Source organism: Trachypithecus francoisi, unplaced genomic scaffold, assembly GCF_009764315.1.
Source record: "Trachypithecus francoisi isolate TF-2019V2 unplaced genomic scaffold, Tfra_2.0 Lachesis_group5, whole genome shotgun sequence".
NCBI lineage: Eukaryota > Metazoa > Chordata > Mammalia > Primates > Cercopithecidae > Trachypithecus > Trachypithecus francoisi.
This window is the reverse complement of record NW_022681470.1, coordinates 29,178,056-29,199,470: the sequence shown is the minus strand read 5'-3', so window position 1 is coordinate 29,199,470 and position 21,415 is coordinate 29,178,056. Positions and strand designations below refer to the sequence as shown.

The window sequence follows — 21,415 nt, the reverse complement described above, 5'->3', positions numbered from 1 at the left end:
CAGTGACCCTAATTATGTAGAAAATGAACATAGATGGCAACATCCAGGTGCAGCTTTGCCAGCAGCTTCAGTTAAACTTCTAAATCCCACATAAAAATTTCAAAAAACTGCCACTCTTTCATATCCGACTGACCTGAAGACTTGCCATGAACTCGGTGAAGGAGCTTCTCTTATACCTTCCATTTTTCTTCCATTCCTTTAAAGCACATTTAGCCTACACATTTAGCCCCACCTTTCTCCCGAAGTCAAAGGAGAATTATAGGATATCAGAGTTGAAGAAACCCTTCTTCAGCTCTTACGTCAAACCTAACCATGTTGCTAAATTAAACCTTAACCAAAGCCTCTTCCTTACTCTGATGCTAACAACCATCCCAACGCTAACTCTAATTCTTAAAGTAACCCAAGTCCTAACTCCAGCCTAGTCTAGCATCCTTCCTGAATCAGGCCTCTGATTCAGCAACTGTGATAGGTGGCAGAAGTTCATTTTTGTTCCCTCCACATCTCCCTTGCTCTCCTTCTTTCTTTTCCTAATACTCCTTCCTGACCACCATTCTCCACTATGTATTACAAGTATCCAAGGCAGCTGACACCTAGAAAGTACTGTAGACTCTCTCCCCCGTCTTTCTCTTGAGGTGCAAACTAAATTAACAGTAAACCCAAAGACGAGGCTGTTTGTCTTCTGATTGTAATGGTGGAGAAATGAGTGTGTGCATATATGTTGTGTGAGGACTACATTAAGGAGGGATAAGGAGCTCCATAATCCCCTAAGCCTCTGAGAGTCTGTAGTTACTTAGGAGCCCAAGGCGAAGTGGCTCATTGCATCTCTACTCTGGCCCACCTATCTTGGTTACCCTTTGGCTTGTTGAAATGGAGAAGGTTTACCATGTTCTGTCAGTCGAGGCTGCTTCCAGGACCAACCGTTGCTCCTTGGCAGCCTTTATCTAGGCCCTCCTTGCAACAAGTCCCATCACTATCTCTCTCCACAGGGCTTGGTGGGGAAGGGCAGTGCTGCACCCTGAGATGCCTGTGCCCATTTCTGTCTGCCCCCTTGCCTACCATTTTCATTTCTCGACATGTGGAGCACAGCTGTTGGTTTCTGAGCAGCATGGAGTCACGCTGGTTCCTCCTGGCCTGAGGGGAAAGAGAGACAGAGAAAGGTGAGGAAATGGTAGGGCACATAGGGCAGCAAAGACGTAGGAAAGCAGTGGAGGGGTGAGAGAGGTAACAGTTTTTCTTTCCATAAAACAGAGATGGGCACTCTGGTCTCAGCCCCATCCAGGGTGGGTGTTGAATCTGGAGTGTGCTGCAGTTGGTAGGTTCTGAGAGTTTAGGCAGGAGGGAGTGAGACACAGGCTAGGTGGTGGTCTTGAGGCTGCTGCATACAGTTGTATAGATAAAAAGACAGCTGGCAGAGATGTCTGGGGCCTGAAATTCAGTGGGGTCTCTACTTTCCAGCCTGAGCACCTGTGTCTGAGGGACTGCATTCTTCTATAGGTGGGCTATATTTTCCATTTCATACAAAAGCTCCACCATATAGACTGAGGATCTCTGATGACCTAAGAAAGAATGAAGAGAAGACTTCTCTTCCTCAAATCTTTTTTCATGGGCCTTTCCTAAGCATCACCCTCCTTTCTCATGCCTTAACCCTGGACCAGCATCAGCTCTCATGCATCTATGGTCCAGCACTATTTGGCCCTTCTGTACCTCCTAAGCACAATGATTGAAGCCACAAGCAGAACTCAAGCTTGTGTGTGGGTTCTGAGTCCCTTCAGTCCTCTGGGAAAGAGAGGCTGTATCAGTAGGTGAAGAAACAACCAGTAGAGGAAGGGGAGGGGCACCGTGTCTGCTCATTGTAACCACTGGTTTTTGTTCTGACTTCATTTCTGCAAAAGGGTTAAAGAGAGGACTTTGGAGCATTTATACCTGGTTCAGGAAGTTCTCATTTGCATCTCTGATAAAGGTTTGCTTAGGAAGCATATAGGAACTTGAGGCTAAAATTATGTTTGGGGATTCTCTCTTAATCTTCCTCATTGACATTTACATCAGTCATGAGATATGGTCACAGAAAGTGCAGAATATGGGGAAGAGGAAAACCACAGTGAGAAGACTATTGACTGAAGTCTTCTCTTTCCTCTGATCCACTTGCTGGCCCATCACTACATGGTGTACCTTGACCCATTCCTGTTGCCCTGGGAGGCCTGGGGAACAGAAAGAGGAGGAACAAAAAGTGAGGAGTTCCTGAGGTGTGCTCCTAGGATGACCTCTGCCAGATTGTTCTGCAAGTAGCTTCATCCTGTGAGAGACATACAGCACTTAGGTGAGGCATCATTGGGGGTTTGAGGGCTAAAAACTGTTAACAAAGTTGGATTCTTTTGATAAATATTTAAAATACACTTCATTTTTATAGGGCATTCTAAAAAGAATCAATTCAGTATTACAATGTTGTGGGTTGGTATGTCAAAGTATGTGTGTGAATAACTAGATTCATTCATTCAACAACAAACATCTATTGTGAGGCTACCAAGTAAAGGGTGCTGTGATGGGGGGTCATACTGATGAATAAGGCAACGTTTCTGGAAGGAAGTTTGTAAGGAAGACAAAAGAAGAATACAAATTTATTCATTTACCCATTCATTAGGTACTGGAGACATTTAAATAAATAAGACATAGTTCGTGACCTCAAGCTGCTCACCATCCAAGAAGTATGATGGTGTTGAAGGTGCTACAACAGAAATGTATCAAGGACCCAGTGAAGCTGAAAAGGGTCATTGAGCTTAACTGGGGGTGGGGCAGAGAGAGAAGGGTCTGAGAAGGGTGGAAAAAACAGGCAATGCTTGGGTAGGTATTTGTGGAGTGAACAAGGATGGGGAGGGTGTTACAAGCCCAGGAAACACTATGCAACAACCTGGAAGAATAACCTAGCAAATCAGCTTCAGGTAAGTGAATGTAGGTTGGAATGGACAGGTTGTCTGGTTGGACGATGAATGGACTGAGAAGAGACACTAGAGAGGAAGTGTCTGTGTGTACTGACTCCTCTGCTTTGGGCTGATTCAACTTTCTACCATGTCTTCCTGATACCCCTGGGGGTGGTATCTCCTGAAGCTCCAGCTCCTCCCTCCATCCCTCACATCTTTGAGGTATGAGAATGAGGTACATTTCTGAAACTGCAATTAAGAGGCGGTAATACCTCTGTGCCTTCAGAAAACAGAGAGACCACTTCTGATTGGAGAAATCAGGGAAGGCTTCCTAGAAGTGGAATTTGCACTCAGTCTGAAGGGATGAGGAAGACCTGGACAGGCGGAGGCAGATATGGGAGAATCCTTGGGCAGGTTTGTTTTTAGTAGACTTATAAGTTCTTCACTGAAATTATTTACTTCACCTTTTTCTAGACTTCTGGTTTCTGCTAAGACTACTACTAGACCATACAGGAATTGCAATCTCAGAGCTCATTGCAAATCAAGCAACAGATATTATTTGCAAGATCTCCAAAGTGCATTGCAAGATCTTGCTAGGTTAATGACAACTGTAAATGTGACTACAGAGTCCCATAACATAATGACTGTCATCTCTTAGAAACTGAGGGATGAAATGCTTATATATTGTCCCACCTGGCCTTGATAACTACTCATTTAAGACATAGTGTAGGTGTTACCTCCTCAGAAAACCTTTCTCCTGGACCTGCTACCATTTCTCACCCTCCTAACTTCAGTTGGGTGCCTGCTTCTTTGATTGCATCACAAACTCGGTCTAGCTTTCTTTATATTTGCACTATTCTTCTTGTTTTTAAATGTGTTTGTTTCCTCCACCGGATTGAGAGTTATTATATTTAAGAGCAAGAATCACGTTTTGGCCGGGCTCGATGGCTCAAGCCTGTAATCCCAGCACTTTGGGAGGCCGAGATGGGCGGATCACGAGGTCAGGAGATCGAGACCATCCTGGCTAACACAGTGAAACCCCGTCTCTACTAAAAAATACAAAAAACTAGCCGGGCGAGGTGGCGGGCGCCTGTAGTCCCAGCTACTCGGGAGGCTGAGGCGAGAGAATGGCGTAAACCCGGAGGCGGAGCTTGCAGTGAGCTGAGATCCGGCCACTGCACTCCAGCCTGGGCGACAGAGCGAGACTCCGTCTCAAAAAAAAAAAAAAAAAAAGAATCACGTTTTACACATCTTTGTACTCCTAGAACCTATGATAGAACCTGGCACATAGCAAGTATTCAACAAACATTGGGCAAATGAATGAGTCATTGTAAGCAGTTTAAATTATGAGGTCTAAATATAGACACAATCACACACACACACACACACACATAAAGTACATAAATGGATATCACTATTATAACACTGTCATCAGGGAAATGTTACAGAACATTAGTGTTGTAGTGCAACAAATTCATTCTATGCAATACACTGGGGAAGAACACTGACTAGATGCCCAAAGAGCTCTGTTCCAGTCTTGGCTCATAAACAACTTGGGTGACTTTTGTCAATCATATAAACTCTCCAGGTCTCCCTTCCCCTACTGATAATGGTCTTTGTGGCCAAAAAGACAGAGGCAGATGCTCTAATCCTGCCCCTTTATACTTTACATGTAAAGGTAAAAAGCAATCTTTGATCTGTGCCGTACTCTACCTCAGACTCACTATCAGCTGAAGCCTGGCTTCCAAGAAGGGCTGCTCTATTTCTATCTGGAGAAGGGATGAGGGCATTGAAGGGTCACAGAAGGCAGCTGTGACAGGCTACTTTAAAGGTGATGCGAACATTTGAGACTCCATGTCCTGCAGGCCTCATTTCCTCCATTCTGTCTTGCTTTCTTTCCCAGCCCTGAAGCCCAGGTCTTTGGTCTTTTTCTTCTGTTGCATTCCCTTCTCACTCTTGGTTTCCTTATGACCAGCTCAGCAGCAATAACAGGAATGGAGACTGAATTGTCCAAGTTCACAGCACAAGGCCCTGGTTTTATCAGGTCTAGAGCCAGAGGCACTGGAATGTTAATGGGGCCCTCATTTCCCAAGCAGCTGTCCTCTGGATAGCAGATGGCACTTGTGACAGGAGAGTAACAGCAACCTATGTGTAGCCTGGCCAAGGTATGATGCAGATTTCAGCCGTCCCCAGAAGCCAAAACACATTTGACAATTGGAAACATCCTCATATCCGAGGACAATGTCTGCTGCAGTGTCTAAGGGCTGACTCATGGCCCAAGGCTGTGGCCTTCTTGAACCCTTGGTAAAGAAACAGAGAAACGTATTTCTCTCCATCTCCCTCTCCCTCTACTCTCCTTTTTTTCTCTCTTCCACTCTCTTTTTCTCTCTCTCTTACACACCTGTTCACATAAAAATGAAAAAAGCTTGTAATTAAAACAGGCTTCACAAGCACCCTGTGAGGAGTACTGACACATTTGCCTCTGTCTTTTCCTTCAACACCTCTATTTCTTTTCTCCTTCCCACTTGTAAGTTAACTGAGAGAGACCTCATAGAACACCTGGTTCAAATCTTTCAATTTACCCAGTGAGAAAGCTGTGGCCCAGAAAGGTTAAGAGATTTGTTCAATAACACATCTATTGAACTTCAGTCGGCTAGAAAGTTTTTGGATAAAAAGGATTATCTTTCTTCAGGGTAAGAGTAAACTCTTAGAATCCATATAAAGGCCAGGCATGGTGGCTCACACTTGTAATCCCAGCACTTTGGGAGGCAGAGGAAGGCGGATCACGGGATCAGGAGTTTGAGACCAGCCTGACCAACATGGTGAAACCCCGTCTCTACTAAAAATACAAAAATTAGCCAGGCATGGTGGCGTATGCCTGTAATTCCAGCTACTCAGGAGGCTGAGGCAGGAGAATCACTTGAACCTGGGAGGTGGAGGTTGCAGTGCCATAGAACTCCAGCCTGGGCAACAGAGCGAGACTCTGTTTCAAAATAAAGAATCCATATAAAGGCAGAATTATTTCTACCACGTAGAATCCCAAAAGTAGTGGTCAGAGAACTAATTTCAATATTCAAAACACCTTATGATATTACACATGTTCCTTCTATCTGAAAATGTCAGCCATTTTAAAGAATAAAGCTGAATATACTTTCAAAAATGCTCTTAATGTTCACTAGGAAAAAAACCTGAAATGTATTCAAAATAATAGACAGTCATGTCCCTACATTCAGACTTATTAAATTTGATTTTTATTACCATCACTATTTTAGGTCAATAGCATTTAATATTCTCTTTAAAAACTGTATTTGTAGGCCGGGTGCGGTGGCTCACGCCTGTAATCCCAGCACTTTGGGAGGCTGAGGCGGGCGGATCACAAGGTCAGGAGATTGAGACCATCCTGGCTAACACGGTGAAACCCCGTCTCTACTAAAAATACAAAAAGTTAGCCGGGTGCGGTGGCAGCCGCCTGTGGTCCCAGCTACTCGGGAGGCTGAGGCAGGAGAATGGCGTGGGCCCGGGAGGGGGAGCTTGCAGTGAGCCGAGATCGCGCCACTGCACTCCAGCCTGGGCGACAGAGCAAGACTCCGTCTCAAAACAAAAACAAAAACAAAACAAAACAAAAAAAAACTGTATTTGTAGTTATTTGCACTGGATCAACATAAGCAATATAAATATGAAAATGACTTAGGAGTAAATGAGGTAGTTTCCTTGGTAGTTATGAGCTTTGAAAATTTAATCAATGTAAGAGAAATAATAAAAAGAGAGTTCTTAGTGGTAAGAAAATAGAAAGTCAACATCCTATACATCTTCCCCAGCTATGCCTCTGCTACTGCACAATCTTTTTAGCCAGTGCTTTTTGCCACAGGTCTGCTAAAAGCAAAATAATAATGTTCTTATCTTCACTCTGACTCATTAGACTGGAACAACAAACCCAGATTAAAGTGAGTAGAGAGACTGGGGGTAGGAATTGAGAGGGTGGAGTGGCATTTTATAATCTATTAGTAACTGAGGAGCTCTAGCTAATTTACACCGGTACCAGCAAGTGGGCAAAGGGGTTTGAGAGTCTCCAGCTGCAGTTTTCCAGGTCACCCCCACACACCTGCTGTTCTTTTGCCTTGGATCACTGAGTCAGTCACCTCTTGACCCAGTTACCCAACTATCATGATGCACCTTTCTGTTTCTTGGCATCTTGAGGAGTCATGAGTGGATGCCTGGAAATGGCAGGTGAAAGCAATGACTAATGAAGAAGCTTCTCCACAGTAGATGTTTAAACGAGGAAATGTTTAGGCTTCATCTGTCTTCACTAAAAATCTTTCTTCTTTGATAGACCTGCCTCTCCTTTTGTTTTGTGTTTTATATCCCTCATCTCTGTGGGTGTGTTTCTCTCTTGCTTTCTGCTCCCTCTCCCTGTTATTGTGTCTCTGAGCCTGCTTCCTCTTTGTCTGTTCACTAGGAAATACTGTGCCAGGCACACGTGCACCTGCCTCAGCCACGGGTGCTCCTGGGCAGGGGAGGAGTAAGCGGGTGTTTCAAGTTCTGCCCTTCGACCTGTGATGGTGAAGAGGAAGTCAGCCAGGTGGCAGGACCTTTGCACCTCTGCAAAGGGTCCAGGGCCTCCAGTTGGCCTCTGGATTGCCAGCAGCTTCTTGGCAGGTCCCTGATTTAGAGGGTGAAGGAAGAGATCGTGTCCACAGTACATTCTACTCCCTTGAAACACAACAGTTTCTTTCCAGAAGGGAGCAGCTGCCGGCTGAATCCATGTTTACCTCATGGCACATACGTGCAGGCCTTCATACACGCAGTAGACTCTGGAAGCCAGATTCAAATTTGAGGACGTCTGTGTGACAGGAAAGAATATGACTGGAGGTACCTGCCTGGTGCCCCAACAGAGCAAGGACCGCGGGTTCCCTACTTGTGTTTCAATCTGCAGGGGTGACTCTTTCTCACGTGCAAATCAGTGGAGGGTCAGCCTGCAACGGGATGAGTGAGGGTGAGGTTGAGGGGCCTGTGTTCTCACTCGATATGAGCAACCTATCTGGGACTTCTCACGGGTCAGCCAGGAAACGGACCTCCCAGGCACCCTTTGGGCTATGCAGCTGGAAGCTATTGCTCTTAACTGTCATCTAGTGGCTAACCATGAATATTGCAACCACAAAAACCGCTATACCCTGCTGGAGAACGGCCTCTCACTCCCACTGGTTGTTAGAATTGGCTTTCCTTCCCCATTCTCCACCCCAGCCAGGCTGGGACCTGGTGTCCTAGCGCCTAGGTTGCCACAGTACAGAGACAAACCTGAGATAAGTAGGCGTTCAGCGGCAGGTGAGACCTGTCTAAATAGGAAGCTCACAGCGACTTGATGACTGAAAGGCTTCTTGCTGGTTCTGCAGCAATTGCTAAGCCAGTCCTGCCTCCCAGCTCATCCCCCACCTCCACCCAATGCATGTCATGGTGGTCATGTTACCTACTTGCCTGCCCAGGGTGTTAGGGGGACTAAGAGATGACTCTTAAGCAAAACTTGGACCCTGACACTCCGGTGTTGAAAACCTTCGATGCGTCCTCTCTGCTTTTGTCTGTTGGGCCCTGTATGCATTCGCTGGGCCCAGCTGTGTCCTTGTTCCCTTTCATGTATGCTCATAATTCCTTGATATTCTTCAGGCATTTCCTCCTGCACACTCAGTCTCCACCTCTTTGCTGATAATCTTCTCTTCTCTTTCCAGTTCTTCCTCCACCCCTGGCTCTTCCCTCCACTTGAAAACAGTCACCTTTGCTCCCACCTTCTCTCACAAGTGCTGTGCCCCATCTCTGAGATGCATTCTCAGTTGTGTCCCCGTCCTGTCTGCTCACTCATCTGCATAGCTGCGGCTGACTTACTCATCTCTGATGTATTAAAGCAATTACAAAGGCCTCTGTAAACGTTTATTGACTGACACCAGGGCTCCTAATAATTGTGGCTCACATTCGCTGAGCTCTTGCTCTGGGTGGGGCACCGTGTCAAGTGCCTTAGGACGCTGCTTCAGGCACTGCCTATGATAGCCCTGTGAGGAATGTGCAATTTTTCAGGTGAAAAAAACTGCTTGTCTCACCATATGTTTTCTTTCTTTCTCCACCTCAGGAAGGTGCTGACTACCCGAGCACTGTAGCCTGTGTACTTGCTCCACAGTGACACTGAGGGTCACTTGGCAGCCGGTCACGGTGGAGGGGAAATGAGGAGTTTTTAATGTAAAATTCCACAGGTGTCAGGAGTTGTAGGTGGGCGACATAAGCATTCCTTTGCGGGAGGCATTAGAGACTCCAGATTGGTTCCAGTCACAAGCTGACAGGCATTCCCTGGAAGTCTTGGGGCAGATTCCTCCATACTAATTTTTAGTTTCCTGTTCTGTTGATTCTAACCTTATGCCTGTATTCTTAGTTCTAGTGAACTGGGGCCCTAAGGCACTTGAGACATAGTGAGGGGGGTGGGGCCATTCATTTCATTTAACAAATATTTATTGAACACTGATGGTGCACCAAGCACAGGGCTGTGCTAAGGAGATGAGACATGTATTCATAGTCTATGTCATTCTAGAACTGCTGTTGTTTTCAATAAAAATTTTTGAATACCTTAGATAAAACATCTGGAACTTGAAACAAAATTGGCAAATTCATATTCTTCTTGGACAAAGTCAGAAAAGTCGCAGAGGAAGGAGGATATCTAAGTAATTAAAACAAGAGAAAGTTAGAACCACAGTCCCCCATTTGAAGAGCCAGGCCCTTTGTTGTTTCTGAGAGAATACAAGGGACACCACAGGGAGCTGCCTTCCACTCCAGTTCTGGAGGACTCAGGCCATTGAGGAACTCCCAAAAGATGGATTTGCCCTCCTATGTCACTTTGGCTTTTCTGTCCTTTTTGTTTTGCACTAACCAATTTTGGATTGTCAGACAGTGTACAAACAAGGCAGGATAAAGATTGTTCACAACAGTAGACGTGTAATGAGAGAAATGAATCCCAGTTTCCTCTTTGAAAGGGTCTGCACTCAAGTTTTCGATGTCTCACCTGTGCCTGTCCCCTTTCATACCTAGGCTGCTGGGCTGACTTCTTGGAGTTTGTGTCCTTGCACCCTGAAACAATCCACCTGTTTCCTCCCACAGAACGTCTTCTCCCTCCACCTATTATTTTCCTTTGCAACATTTTTTCTTTCTGGTTATCAGTTGAAGCAGTGATGTTGCAAGAACACCAGCTCTTTTTGCAGGGTGACCTGCCTGTGCTCTGTCTCACTTGGTACTGTGGTTCATTTCATTACAGTGTACGGGGCCAAGACCTGCAGGGGCCTCATAATGATAAACTGTTTGTGTGTGTGGCACCATTCATGCCCCCGGCATCCAAGAAGTAGAAACTCAGAATGCTGGCAGTTTTGCCGGGAACACATCTCCTCTTTAATGAGGAAAGATTTCATTGTCCATTGTTCATTTAAAACAAAGGCATGTGGAAGGACTTTGATGTTCATGAGGCATTTCTTGTTTCATTTCTCCCCACACTTCCCTGGACCCTGTGAGACCAGAGATGGTGGGTCTGACATCAGTGCCCTCAGGGTCTTTGTCTTTGATATGGGAATAGGCTGTCTTGGACTTGTCACCCAAACGCTGATGAGGAGAGACCAGGAGGCCAGCTTAGAACTCCTTCAGCACACAATAATCTTATATAAACAGGACCTTAGTGTGACTTGAAGGGCTTTGGAGACTGACGATGAGGGTGGCTTTGAAATTGTTAGGCCAACCTGAGAGAGTCCTTGAGGGAAGTGGGTCAGTACAGGCACTTCTTATTACAGCCCAGCCGCACCTCCTCCAACTGCGCAGGTGTGTTTCCATTGCGCACAGCTGGAATTACTCTGAGCATATTTGGCTAAATGTTCCTTTATCTTTTTCAGACTGTTCTGCATTACAACGCTTTGCTCAAGGGTATGTAATGCTTAAGGCACATTGAGAACTTTCTCCCAAAGTCTCAGTAAGGGGCTTTGCCAAAAATAAACAGCTTGGAACCCAGAGCTTTGTCCCACAGGAGGAGCTTTTAATTCTTAAGATCTGTTGATACTTAAACCATCCTTTTAAAAGACTTTACATTCCTGTCTTGTCCTCCTGAGAGTTCAGGGCACCTCAAAGGTGCTGTTCAGTCACCTTTGTTGTGAGGTAGGTGTATTACATTTTTCTAAACAAGAATTGAGATTGCTACCCCAATCCTCCCAGAATAGCGATGAGTAGAGCTTCACTGCCTGCCTAAAGTAATTTCTTCTTGTGCCTAGCTTAGGTTTGGCTGGCTGGAGGAAAAACTACCCACTCCCTTTCCAGTTGGCTGTCAACAGACTGTCTGCTCTGACCCTCCAGGACCTGGCTGTGAAATTGAACAGGTGCTGTGGAAGGCCAGTTGTATTCTGGGCCTACCTTTCTCCCTGATCTTCACCCTCTGCCAAAGGCTTATATAATTAGAAACCAAGGGAGCTGGGGGCAAGAGAGCCATGCACAAAGGTACTTTGCTCTTGGCTGCTGGGGCAGGTCTAATGGACATGGGGGTAGTATGGGATGGTGGGATATTACCCTATTAGATCAAACACTAGCAATTTCACATAAAACATCCAGATTTCTAGTACTGTTAGAAGACCCAGTGGATCTGGCCTCTGGACTCACATGCCTGCAGGTAACACTGCTGGGGTGCGGGTGGGCTGAAGTGGGGAGGTGATTTCCATTCACTGCAGTCCTATTTGGCAAGCTCTACTCATTATGCCCCTCATCTCACTGTCATGGGCCTGTGAGTTTGTGTCCCACCCTCAATTAAAATATGCTAGACTGTCCTTACTCATGCTGATCCATGTAGCGTTAACAACTCTTTTTTTTTTTTTTTTTTTTTTTTTTTTTTTTTTTTTTTGAGACGGAGTCTTGCTCTGCCGCCCAGGCTGGAGTGCAGTGGCCGGCTCTCAGCTCACTGCAAGCTCCACCTCCCGGGTTCACGCCATTCTCCTGTCTCAGCCTCCCGAGTAGCTGGGACTACAGGCGCCCGCCTCGTCGCCCGGCTAGTTTTTTGTATTTTTAGTAGAGACGGGGTTTCACCGTATTAGCCAGGATGGTCTCGATCTGCTGACCTCGTGATCCGCCCGTCTCGGCCTCCCAAAGTGCTGGGATTACAGGCTTGAGCCACCGCGCCCGGCCTGCGTTAACAACTCTTAATAAGCCCTCTATCACTTAGTGCTTTTGTTTCTTAAATAGGCCTTTGAGTTTATTGAACCTCTGATAATCTGCTTTAGACATATTCAAAATTATGTAAAAGCAACACAACTGAATAATGAGCACTTGAAAGCACTTGTGAATTTTGTTCTGAAAATACATAAAACTGTACCTATTTACTGAGAATGTGATTTTTTTTTTTAAAGTAGAGAGACAAAGCAAAGGTATATGTTACTAAAGTGGGGATGTGGAGATAGTGATGGGAATTCGCTCATGAAGTCACTTATCCATGGGCAGGAGGGTACATGGTAGTTATCAACAGGAGGAGAAACTCTTTTCGGGGAGTCTGGCTTTTCTAACAAGCTGTTTCGCATGCCAAGGAGTGGATTCTTTTTTGTCTGTCATGTGCCTTTGGAATGGCCTCTATGCCTGCCTTTTCTTTGCCCTCCTTCTGGTTTCTTTCGTTCACCCCAACACTGCTTCACACCTACCCTTCTGTCCATGTCCCCTTTCCAGAGTGCAGTTTATCACTACACTTAGGAACCATTTCATCAAAAATGGAGAAGGAACATGGTAACCCAATAATTTCAAGAGACAGCTGAAATGCTCCCTAGACATGTAATTCCTGCAATTTTGAAAAATAGATGTATATGTCACATAGTAGTCTGTCTGGAAGGAGTAGGACTAACAAGATTGTAGGAGGGTACCTCAAAGTTACATACAGAGTTACTATTCTATAAAGATGGGAACTTACTGTTCTAGACTTTTGATGGTAAAAATGTGAAAATTTCGGACTACAGCAGTGGAGAAAAGGTGGGGTGAGAAAGAGGATGAAAGTGTTTTCAGAGACAGTGTCTAGGGGCAAAATTATACTGTTGAGTGGTAGAGGGAAATAATTTGAGATCTCATCTCCTCTAGCCAGGTCTATACTCAGTGATCATTTTTGTCTCAGAAACCCAGAATATTTCTATTTTTAAAGCACTTGAGTTTCTCAATGGATCAAATGCACCCTCTGATAATTGTATAATTATCATCCCTTAAGAAGAAATCATCTTCTGTGAGATGTTTTGTAAAACTTTTGCCTTCAGTGGCTGAGAGGTTACCTTCTGGGGAGGCTGAGCACTAATGGCTTGTTTACGAGGCTGGCCTCACTAAGCCAAGGAATCTTGTCAAATTTTGCAACAGAAGCCTAGAGGGAAATAGAGAACATTTTACAGAATGTATCACACTTAAACATTGCTATCATTACGATGGCCAAAGTCAGCTAATAGCAGCCATATAGTGAACACTTTAAAAACATTTTTATATTATAATTATATTTGACTCTTTGACCATCCTATACAGTAGCCAAGTGCAAATAATGTCATATCCATTTTACTGATGAAGAAATCCAAGGTCAGGTAGTGTGATTTGCCTGGAGTCACTGAGCTAGTAAATGGGTCATGTTTTCTGACTTTTGTATCCACTGTATCCCGTGTTTTACTACATCCCTTTTATTATTTCCTTCGTTTATACATCCTTTAATATTTCCATGAACTCAGTTTAATTAGCAATCTTCTCCTCTCCTCTTTTAGGAGTTAAAGAGGAAAGAACCAAACTTTGAAGCTATGGACAACTGGATATTGATCTCTGTTCATCTACTTCCCAGGTGCCTGTCTTTGGACAAATTCAACTTATCTGAGCCTTAGATTTGTCCTCTTTGAGGGGGAAGATGATATAATCAGTGTAAAGGTCAATGTACCAAAAAAGAGTTTCAAGACAGCAGCAATTTTTGTCTGTTTCATTCATGGCTGTATCATGAGCCCCCCCAAGGAGGGCTTGTTTCGGGCAGGCATTCAGTCAGTATCTGTGGAATGAACGCATGGATGCATGGGAAGTCCCAGCTGAGGGCCTGACTTAATAAAAGGAGCGCAACAAAAGCGGCCATTATCTCTCACCCACTGGCCTAGCCTCTTTCCTTGTCCTCTCCTGCCTTACCCAGCCCTTCAGATGGCACATCCCATCTTTCAATAGGGGATTGCTGGAGATATGCCTTCCTAGGCTCAGAGCATTCGGGTTTGGGCCAGTCTCCAGGAGAGGAGCCCGGAGGTCCTCTGAGCAGCCAGGAGGGGGCAGCAGCCACGTCGCGATGGTTCCGGCTGGGGAAGGGTGCTCTCGCTGAGGAGATTGCGGCGGACCCGGAAGCGCTCCGCCACAGTCGCAGCCCCTGCCCCCCGGAGCGGGAGAAAGGCTGGGTGCCGCCGTACCCCAGCTGCGCATCCCTAGGAACTCTCGGGCAGGTGGGTTCCGTGTAACCGTCAGTGTTTCCGGGGCTCCTTCTCCTCTGCTGTCTCCCGCAGGCTCAAGGCTGAGTGAGGGGTGGCGGCTGGAGTGGGAGGCCCCGAGAGTGAAGGCGCACCCCTGGGGTCACCCTACCCTACCTTACCCTACCCTACCCTACCCTACCCTGTCCCCTCCCAGCCCCACTCTGCGGGCGGGCGCTGCCCTTTTGGGCGTCGCAGACCCTCCAGCCCCGGCGGCGGCCTTAAGATTCCCTGGCTGGGATTCCTGCTGCAGAGAGCGGGATAACGGTGTCTGGCTTGCCAAGCAACACTTGTCGTGGTCTTCATGGAAGAAATAAAGTTGGGCAATATGAAATGTTTTTTCCTCAAATTTGCCGGATGCCTGTGGTGTTTCAGACTCAGTTTTCTCATTGTGAAAAAGGGATGATTACCTTCCTCGATCCTCACAGAGTTTCCTTGTTTTGAGTAGATTGATAGCTCTTTAAAGGATGCTAAGCTCAGCTAATGGAAGAAGAGTCTAGTTTCTTTGAGTCTTTGATTTTGGCTAAACAAACTGTAGAGCTCATACCTTTCTGTATGGTGCAGCTTACTATTGTCTTTGGATTGGTAACTTAAAAAATATAACATGCCTTTGACAACCAATAAAAGCTATGGATATTATCCCTATAAATTCACACAAATCCAGATATAAGCATGCAACGTGATACACCGAAGGGGTTTGTGAACCACTGAGTTAAGAACTGGTTTAGAGGGAGATACAATGTCAGACACAGGCTTTGGGATAAGACTTTGGTTTGAATCCTGGCTCTGCTCTGTTACCTTAGCGCAAAGTTACTTAAGCATCTTGAATCTCAGCTTTTTTACTAAAGCAGGACTAATACTAACTTGCATGGTTGTGAGGATTAAGTGAAAGAAGATACATAAGGCACTTAGCACATAGTAGGCACTCAATAAGTGATAGCTAACAGATGTCTGTTGTTATTCAAGGAATTATAATTTTCAAATCTGAAATGCAGTTTTAATGTCCCAAATTAATAAGGTGACTACCACATACATTTTGCTCAGACTTTTAGTAAACTGAGTTGATTTGACTTTAACTCAGTACTACTCTTGACCTTTCACAACTTTCGTAGGTTCACAGTCTCTCTTTTTCTAGGAACTTGGCTGTGTTGTCCTTCCTCAGAGACAAATTCATCTGTTGTAGGCCTAGCCTGGGTTGCTGCCTTTGAAAACAAGGAACGGTTGATAGAACATCAACCACAGCATGGAATTTCCAGGGAGGTGTGATTTCAAACCTTCGTAAAGAACAAGAACCACCTGGACTTCTGTGAGGGCGATGATTAAACTGGCCTGAGTTTGAATGAAAGGATAATGTGTGCCCAATCTGTAAATAGCGCCAAGGAGGTCAAGTGGCAGAAGGTCTTGTATGAGCGACAGCCCTTTCCTGATAACTATGTGGACCGGCGATTCCTGGAAGAGCTCCGGAAAAACATCCATGCTCGGAAATACCAATACTGGGCTGTGGTATTTGAGTCCAGTGTGGTGATCCAGCAACTGTGCAGTGTTTGTGTTTTTGTGGTTATCTGGTGGTATATGGATGAGGGTCTTCTGGCCCCCCATTGGCTTTTTGGGACTGGCCTGGCTTCTTCACTGACTGGGTATGTTTTGTTTGATCTCATTGATGGAGGTGAAGGGCGGAAGAAGAGTGGGCAGACCCGGTGGGCTGACCTGAAGAGTGCCCTAGTCTTCATTACTTTCACTTACGGGTTTTCACCAGTGCTGAAGACCCTTACAGAGTCTGTCAGCACTGACACCATCTATGCCATGTCAGTCTTCATGCTGTTAGGCCACCTCATCTTTTTTGACTATGGTGCCAATGCTGCCATTGTATCCAGCACGCTATCCTTGAACATGGCCATCTTTGCTTCTGTATGCTTGGCTTCACGTCTTCCCCGGTCCCTGCATGCCTTCATCATGGTAACGTTTGCCATTCAGATTTTTGCCCTATGGCCCATGTTACAGAAGAAACTAAAGGCATGTACTCCCCGGAGCTATGTGGGGGTCACACTGCTCTTTGCATTTTCAGCCTTGGGAGGCCTACTGTCCATCAGTGCTGTGGGAGCCATACTCTTTGCCCTTCTGCTGATGTCTATCTCATGTCTCTGTCCATTCTACCTCATTCGCTTGCAGCTTTTTAAAGAAAACATTCATGGGCCTTGGGATGAAGCTGAAATCAAGGAAGACTTGTCCAGGTTCCTCAGTTAAATTAGGACATCCATTATGTTATTAAGGCAAGCTGATAGACTAGCCTCCTAACTAGTATAGAACTTAAAGACAGACTTCCATTCTGGAAGCAGCATGTCATTGTGGTAAGAGAACAGAGATCAAAACAAAAAAGATGAACCAAAGGCTTGGGTGGTGCGGGTCCTTATCCTCTCCGTTATTTTGTGGATGAAAATACTTCATGGGACCCTCTTGAATTACATGCTGTAACATATGAAGTGATGTGGTTTCTATTAAAAAAAAAACACATTCATCAAGTTGTCTCATGATTTTTACATAAACAGTAGGCAGAGGGGCATGAAGAGTGAAGTGTGTGTGTGTGTGTGTGTGTGTGTGTGTGTAAAGTCACCTCTCTCTACCCTTTTCAATGTGCTAATGCTGTTTTATTTATCTGGGGCTCAAATCCTAGAACACAAGGTGCTGTGTTCAGTTTTGTTGCCCAAGATCACAGAATTGGTTACCTAACCTTGACTCAGTTTCTACCTCGTTCTTAGGGAAGCATATACACAACTAATTACAAAGCAGAGTGTGATGTGTCATAATAAGCAGAATGCTAGGGGGAATTCAGAAGCTGGAGATAAATTTTAGCTGGAATAATTAGGAAATACTTATGAGAGGCAGTGACATTTGAGCTTAGTCTTGGAGGATAGGGAGACTTAAGTAGGCAAAAGATGGTTTTAGGGCAATGTGTTGAAGGCCTTTAGAGGCCAGGTCAGTAACGGAAGCAAGTGAAACTGGCATGCTTTGTGTGACTGATGGCAACTGTGAACAAATGGAGATGTCCAATGGAGACAGCTGCTACTGTGCTCCAACTGATAGTTTCTATTCACAGTTTGTGCCTAGCTTCAGACCCTTAGAATTCCAGATAGGATTCTAAGAGAAATCCCAGTAACTGTATATCTGATTTTTAATATGAAATCTGACTTGTAAATTCTGTCTCAAGTTTAAATTAATCAGGCTAAAAACACATTTGCAGCAACATAAGCTTACTACTGTACCACATCTGTCCTTAGCATGGGCACAATGATGGGACAATATTTGATGGCACTTCAGGGTTATGGGGACTTCTGGGAGGGGATATTGGGAAAAAGTCAGAATGGGAGGTTGAGTAGCAATTCGAGGGCTGTGAATTTGGGCTCTATACTGTAGGTAGTGGGGAGCAATCCATTTTGTCTAAGGAGGAAATAAATCATCACATCTTAGGCCACAACTGTTCTATGTCTCTGTTTTCATCTGTAAAGTGGGAATAAAAGTATCTACCTCTAGAATTGTGGTAAATGGGATATATGCAAAGTGCTTTGAAGAATGCCTGACACGAAGCACTATGTATTAGCATCAGCACTATGTAATAGCTAGTACTAATGTATTAGGTGTTGTTTAAGTTGACATGGAAGAAAACCTGAAGAGAGCAGAGACAAGGTGCCAAATACAGCAGGCACCTCCCAGGGTAGCTGGTTATTCCTGTGGTAATTCATTTGCGGCAAGTTTCTGTACTGTCCTTTTATCACTAGGAATTAACTTCAAATCAGAAATTTTGTCAAGGGAGTGGTATTACTAAAAAATAATGTTTTTATTTATTTGAACATAAATTTCTCAAGAATGTTTGGGACATGACTTTGAACTAGTGTCTTCAGCTCTTCTCATGTCACATTCTTTTTCAGAGTTTTATTTGGGCAGATGAATATTGTGTTTTGTGATAAAAATTGGTGGTTTTCCGTAAGGTCAGTTGCACTGCTTTCTATATTCAAGGACACTAACTAATGAGGAGAAAAGGGTTTCAGGGACTAACCTCTGGAGCCCAAAGCATCTGTCCACTGCCTGCTCCTGGTTTGGCCTCATGTCTCAATAGAGGCATGCCTCATAATTATTCTATAGTCCACATCAGGAACAGGGCTAGGTGTTGGTGGTTGAAGATAGTAAAGAGTTCTATGAAATTGTAGTTTTTGTTTATATGTATTAATACCTGTGTATTATTTGAATGCATTTGTGATTGTTAACTTTAGAGAACTCAAGTAGCAACCGTGCATATTGGTGACCAGAAAGTTTCTCAAACTTTCAAGAATAGTTCCTTAGTGGGATGACAGTATGGCTGCAGTAACATTTTCAGCTTTTCCCTGTCACACTGTATAGTATTTGGGGGACAAATACTATACAGTGTGACACTCAGTCCCTTATCTTACACAATGTGGTGGTTGTAGAAATTCATTGTGAAGGTGGTGGGAGATGGAGAGTTGTGGGATAGATGCAAGGATGAAGGGTGAGGCAGTAGACTTAATTTAGACAGAAAAGTGGTGGCTGTGGGGAGAAGGTTCTTACAGCTAGAATGAATAGTATGTGCCAGAGTGCACAGGACCTGATGCGTCCTGGCAGTGGATAATAGCACAGGACAAATGGGCTGTAGTGAGAGACTGAAATCTGAGAGTGCTGAATACTTTGCATTATTGCATCCTGTAGTCGGTGGCAAGTTAAGGGGATTTTGAAAAGAGGTGTTATAAAACTAGATAGATAAATCATGTATAAGTGTGTATATACAGACATGAACACACACACAAAGTGTGTATACCATTCACATATATGTGCACCGATATCTATATACAGGCATACCTTGGAGATACTGCAGTTTGGTTCCAGACCACTACAATAAAGCTAATATTACAATAAAACAAGTCACATGAATTTTTTGGTTTTCCAGTGTGTATAAAATTTATGCTTACATTGTAATAAAGTCTATAAAATGTGCAATCTCATTATGTCTAAAAAATATGCATACCCTAATTTAAAAATGCTTTCTTGCTAAAAATGCAAACAATCATCTGAGCCTTCTGTGAATCAGAATCTTTTTGCTGGTGAGGGTCTTGCCTTGATATTGATGGCTGCTGACATAAGGATGCCAGGTGCTGAAGGCTGGGGTGGCTGTGGCAAGGTTTCTTCAGACAATAATGAAGTTTGCTGCTTCTTTCGACTCTTCCTTTCAAGAAAGATTTCTCTGTAGCGCATGATGCTGTTTGATAGCATTTTACTCACAGTAGAACATTTTTCAAAATTGGGTCAACCCTCTCACACCCTGCCACTGCTATATAACAATTGCATGTAATATTCTAAAAACATTGTTATTTCAACAAAAACAGTGTTCACAGCATCTTCTTCAGAAGTAGATTTCATTTTGGGAAACAGTTTTCTTGCTACTCGTAGTAATCAGTTTCTCATCTCTTCAGTTCTATCATACGATTGCAGCAATTCAGTCACATCTTTACATATCACTTCTAGTTCTCTTGCTATTTCCACCATATGTGCAGTTATTTGCTCCACTGAAGTCTTGAACCTCTCAAACTAATTCATGAGGGTTGGAATCAACATCTTCCAAACTCCTGTTAATGTCAATATTTTGACCTCCTTTCAGAAATTACAAATGTTCTTAATGGCAATGTCTAGATCCATCAGAGGAATCACTATGGCAGCTATAGCCTTACAAAATGTATTTCTTAAATAATAAGACTTGAAAGTCAAAATTACTCTTTGATCCATGGGCTTCAGAATGGATGTTGTGTTAGCAGGCATGGAAACAAATTTTAAATGAACAGTAATATTTTGAAAGGAATCTTTTTTTCTGAGCAGGAGGCTCTACACTGGGCTTAAAATACTCAGTATACCATGCTGTAAACAGATGTGCTGCTATCCATGCTTTGTTGTTTCACTTAAAGAGCATGAGCAGAGTAGATTCAACATAATTTTCAATGGCCCTGGGATTTTCAGAATGGTAAACGAGCATTGACATCAAGTCACCAACTGCATTAGCCCCTAACAGCAGAGTCAACCTGTCCTTTGAAGCCACATATTGACTTCTCCTCTTTATCTATGAAAGTCCTAGATGACACCTTCCAATAGAAGGCTCTTTTATCTACATTGAATATCTGTTGTTGAGTGTAGCTACCTTTGTCAATGTTTTTTTTTTTTTTTTAGTAGAAATAAATGGTTTTTGTTTCATTTTATTATATTATCATACTTTAAGTTCTAGGGTACATGTGCAGAATATGCAGGTTTGTTGCACAGGTATGTATGTGCCATGTTGGTTTGCTGTAACCATCAACTCGTCATTTGCATTAAGTATTTATCCTAATGCTATCTCTCCCCCAGCTCCCACCCCCCAACAAGCCCCAGTGTGTGATGTTCCCTGCCCTGTGTCCAAGTGTTCTCATTGTTCAATTCCCACCTATGAGTGAGAACATGCGGTGTTTGGTTTTCTGTCTTTGTGATAACTTCCTGAGAGTGATGGTTTCCAACTTCATCCACGTCCCTGCAAAGGACATGAACTCATCCTTTTTTATGGCTGCATGGTATTCTGCAGTGTATATGTACCACATTTTCTTAATCCAGTCTATCATTGATGGACATTCGGATTGGTTCCAAGTCTTCACTATTGTGAATGGTGCTGCAATAAACATACATGTGCATGTGTCTTTATAGTAGCATGATTTATAATCCTTTGGGTATATACCCAGTAATGGGATCGCTGGGTCAAGTGATATTTCTAGCTCTAAATCCTTGAGGAATTGCCACGCCATCTTCCACAATGGTTGAACTAATTTACACTCCCACCAACAGTGTAAAAGCATTCTTATTTCTCTACATCCTCTCCAGCATGTTGTTTCCTGACTTTTTAATGATTGCCATTCTAACTGGTGTGAGATGGTATCTCATTGTGGTTTTGATTTGCATTTCTCTGATGATCAGTGATGATGA

General features: G+C 44.0%; 2 protein-coding genes across 3 annotated transcripts in view; one reads left to right on the top strand and one right to left on the bottom strand.

The window, feature by feature from the left end:
• The window catches only part of CUNH1orf105 (chromosome unknown C1orf105 homolog), a 50,699-nt gene that overhangs the window by 11,682 nt on the left and 17,602 nt on the right, over window positions 1-21,415 (bottom strand). Inside the window, exons 1-4 of one of the 2 annotated variants that reach the window (XM_033200242.1) lie at window positions 14,088-14,167; window positions 13,214-13,299; window positions 9,519-9,609; window positions 1,057-1,131 (exon numbers count right to left, since the gene is read on the bottom strand). In XM_033200242.1, the coding sequence (XP_033056133.1) occupies window positions 1,057-1,131; window positions 9,519-9,609; window positions 13,214-13,299; window positions 14,088-14,108 (273 nt within the window). In that variant the 5' untranslated portion in view covers window positions 14,109-14,167. Of the gene's footprint in view, window positions 1-1,056; window positions 1,132-9,518; window positions 9,610-13,213; window positions 13,300-14,087; window positions 14,168-21,415 lie in introns of those variants that run through there. The other variant, XM_033200241.1, reaches the window with a different exon arrangement.
• On the top strand, window positions 14,231-16,932 carry PIGC (phosphatidylinositol glycan anchor biosynthesis class C). Its single transcript, XM_033200239.1, has 2 exons — window positions 14,231-14,389; window positions 15,549-16,932. Exon 2 carries the CDS (start codon window positions 15,764-15,766, stop codon window positions 16,655-16,657), a length of 894 nt encoding a protein of 297 aa, XP_033056130.1. The 5' UTR covers window positions 14,231-14,389; window positions 15,549-15,763; the 3' UTR covers window positions 16,658-16,932.

Excerpts from the sequence above, each read along its gene's own strand:
- PIGC (XM_033200239.1), top strand. The coding sequence starts at position 15,764 with ATGTGTGCCCAATCTGTAAATAGCGCCAAGGAGGTCAAGTGGCAGAAG.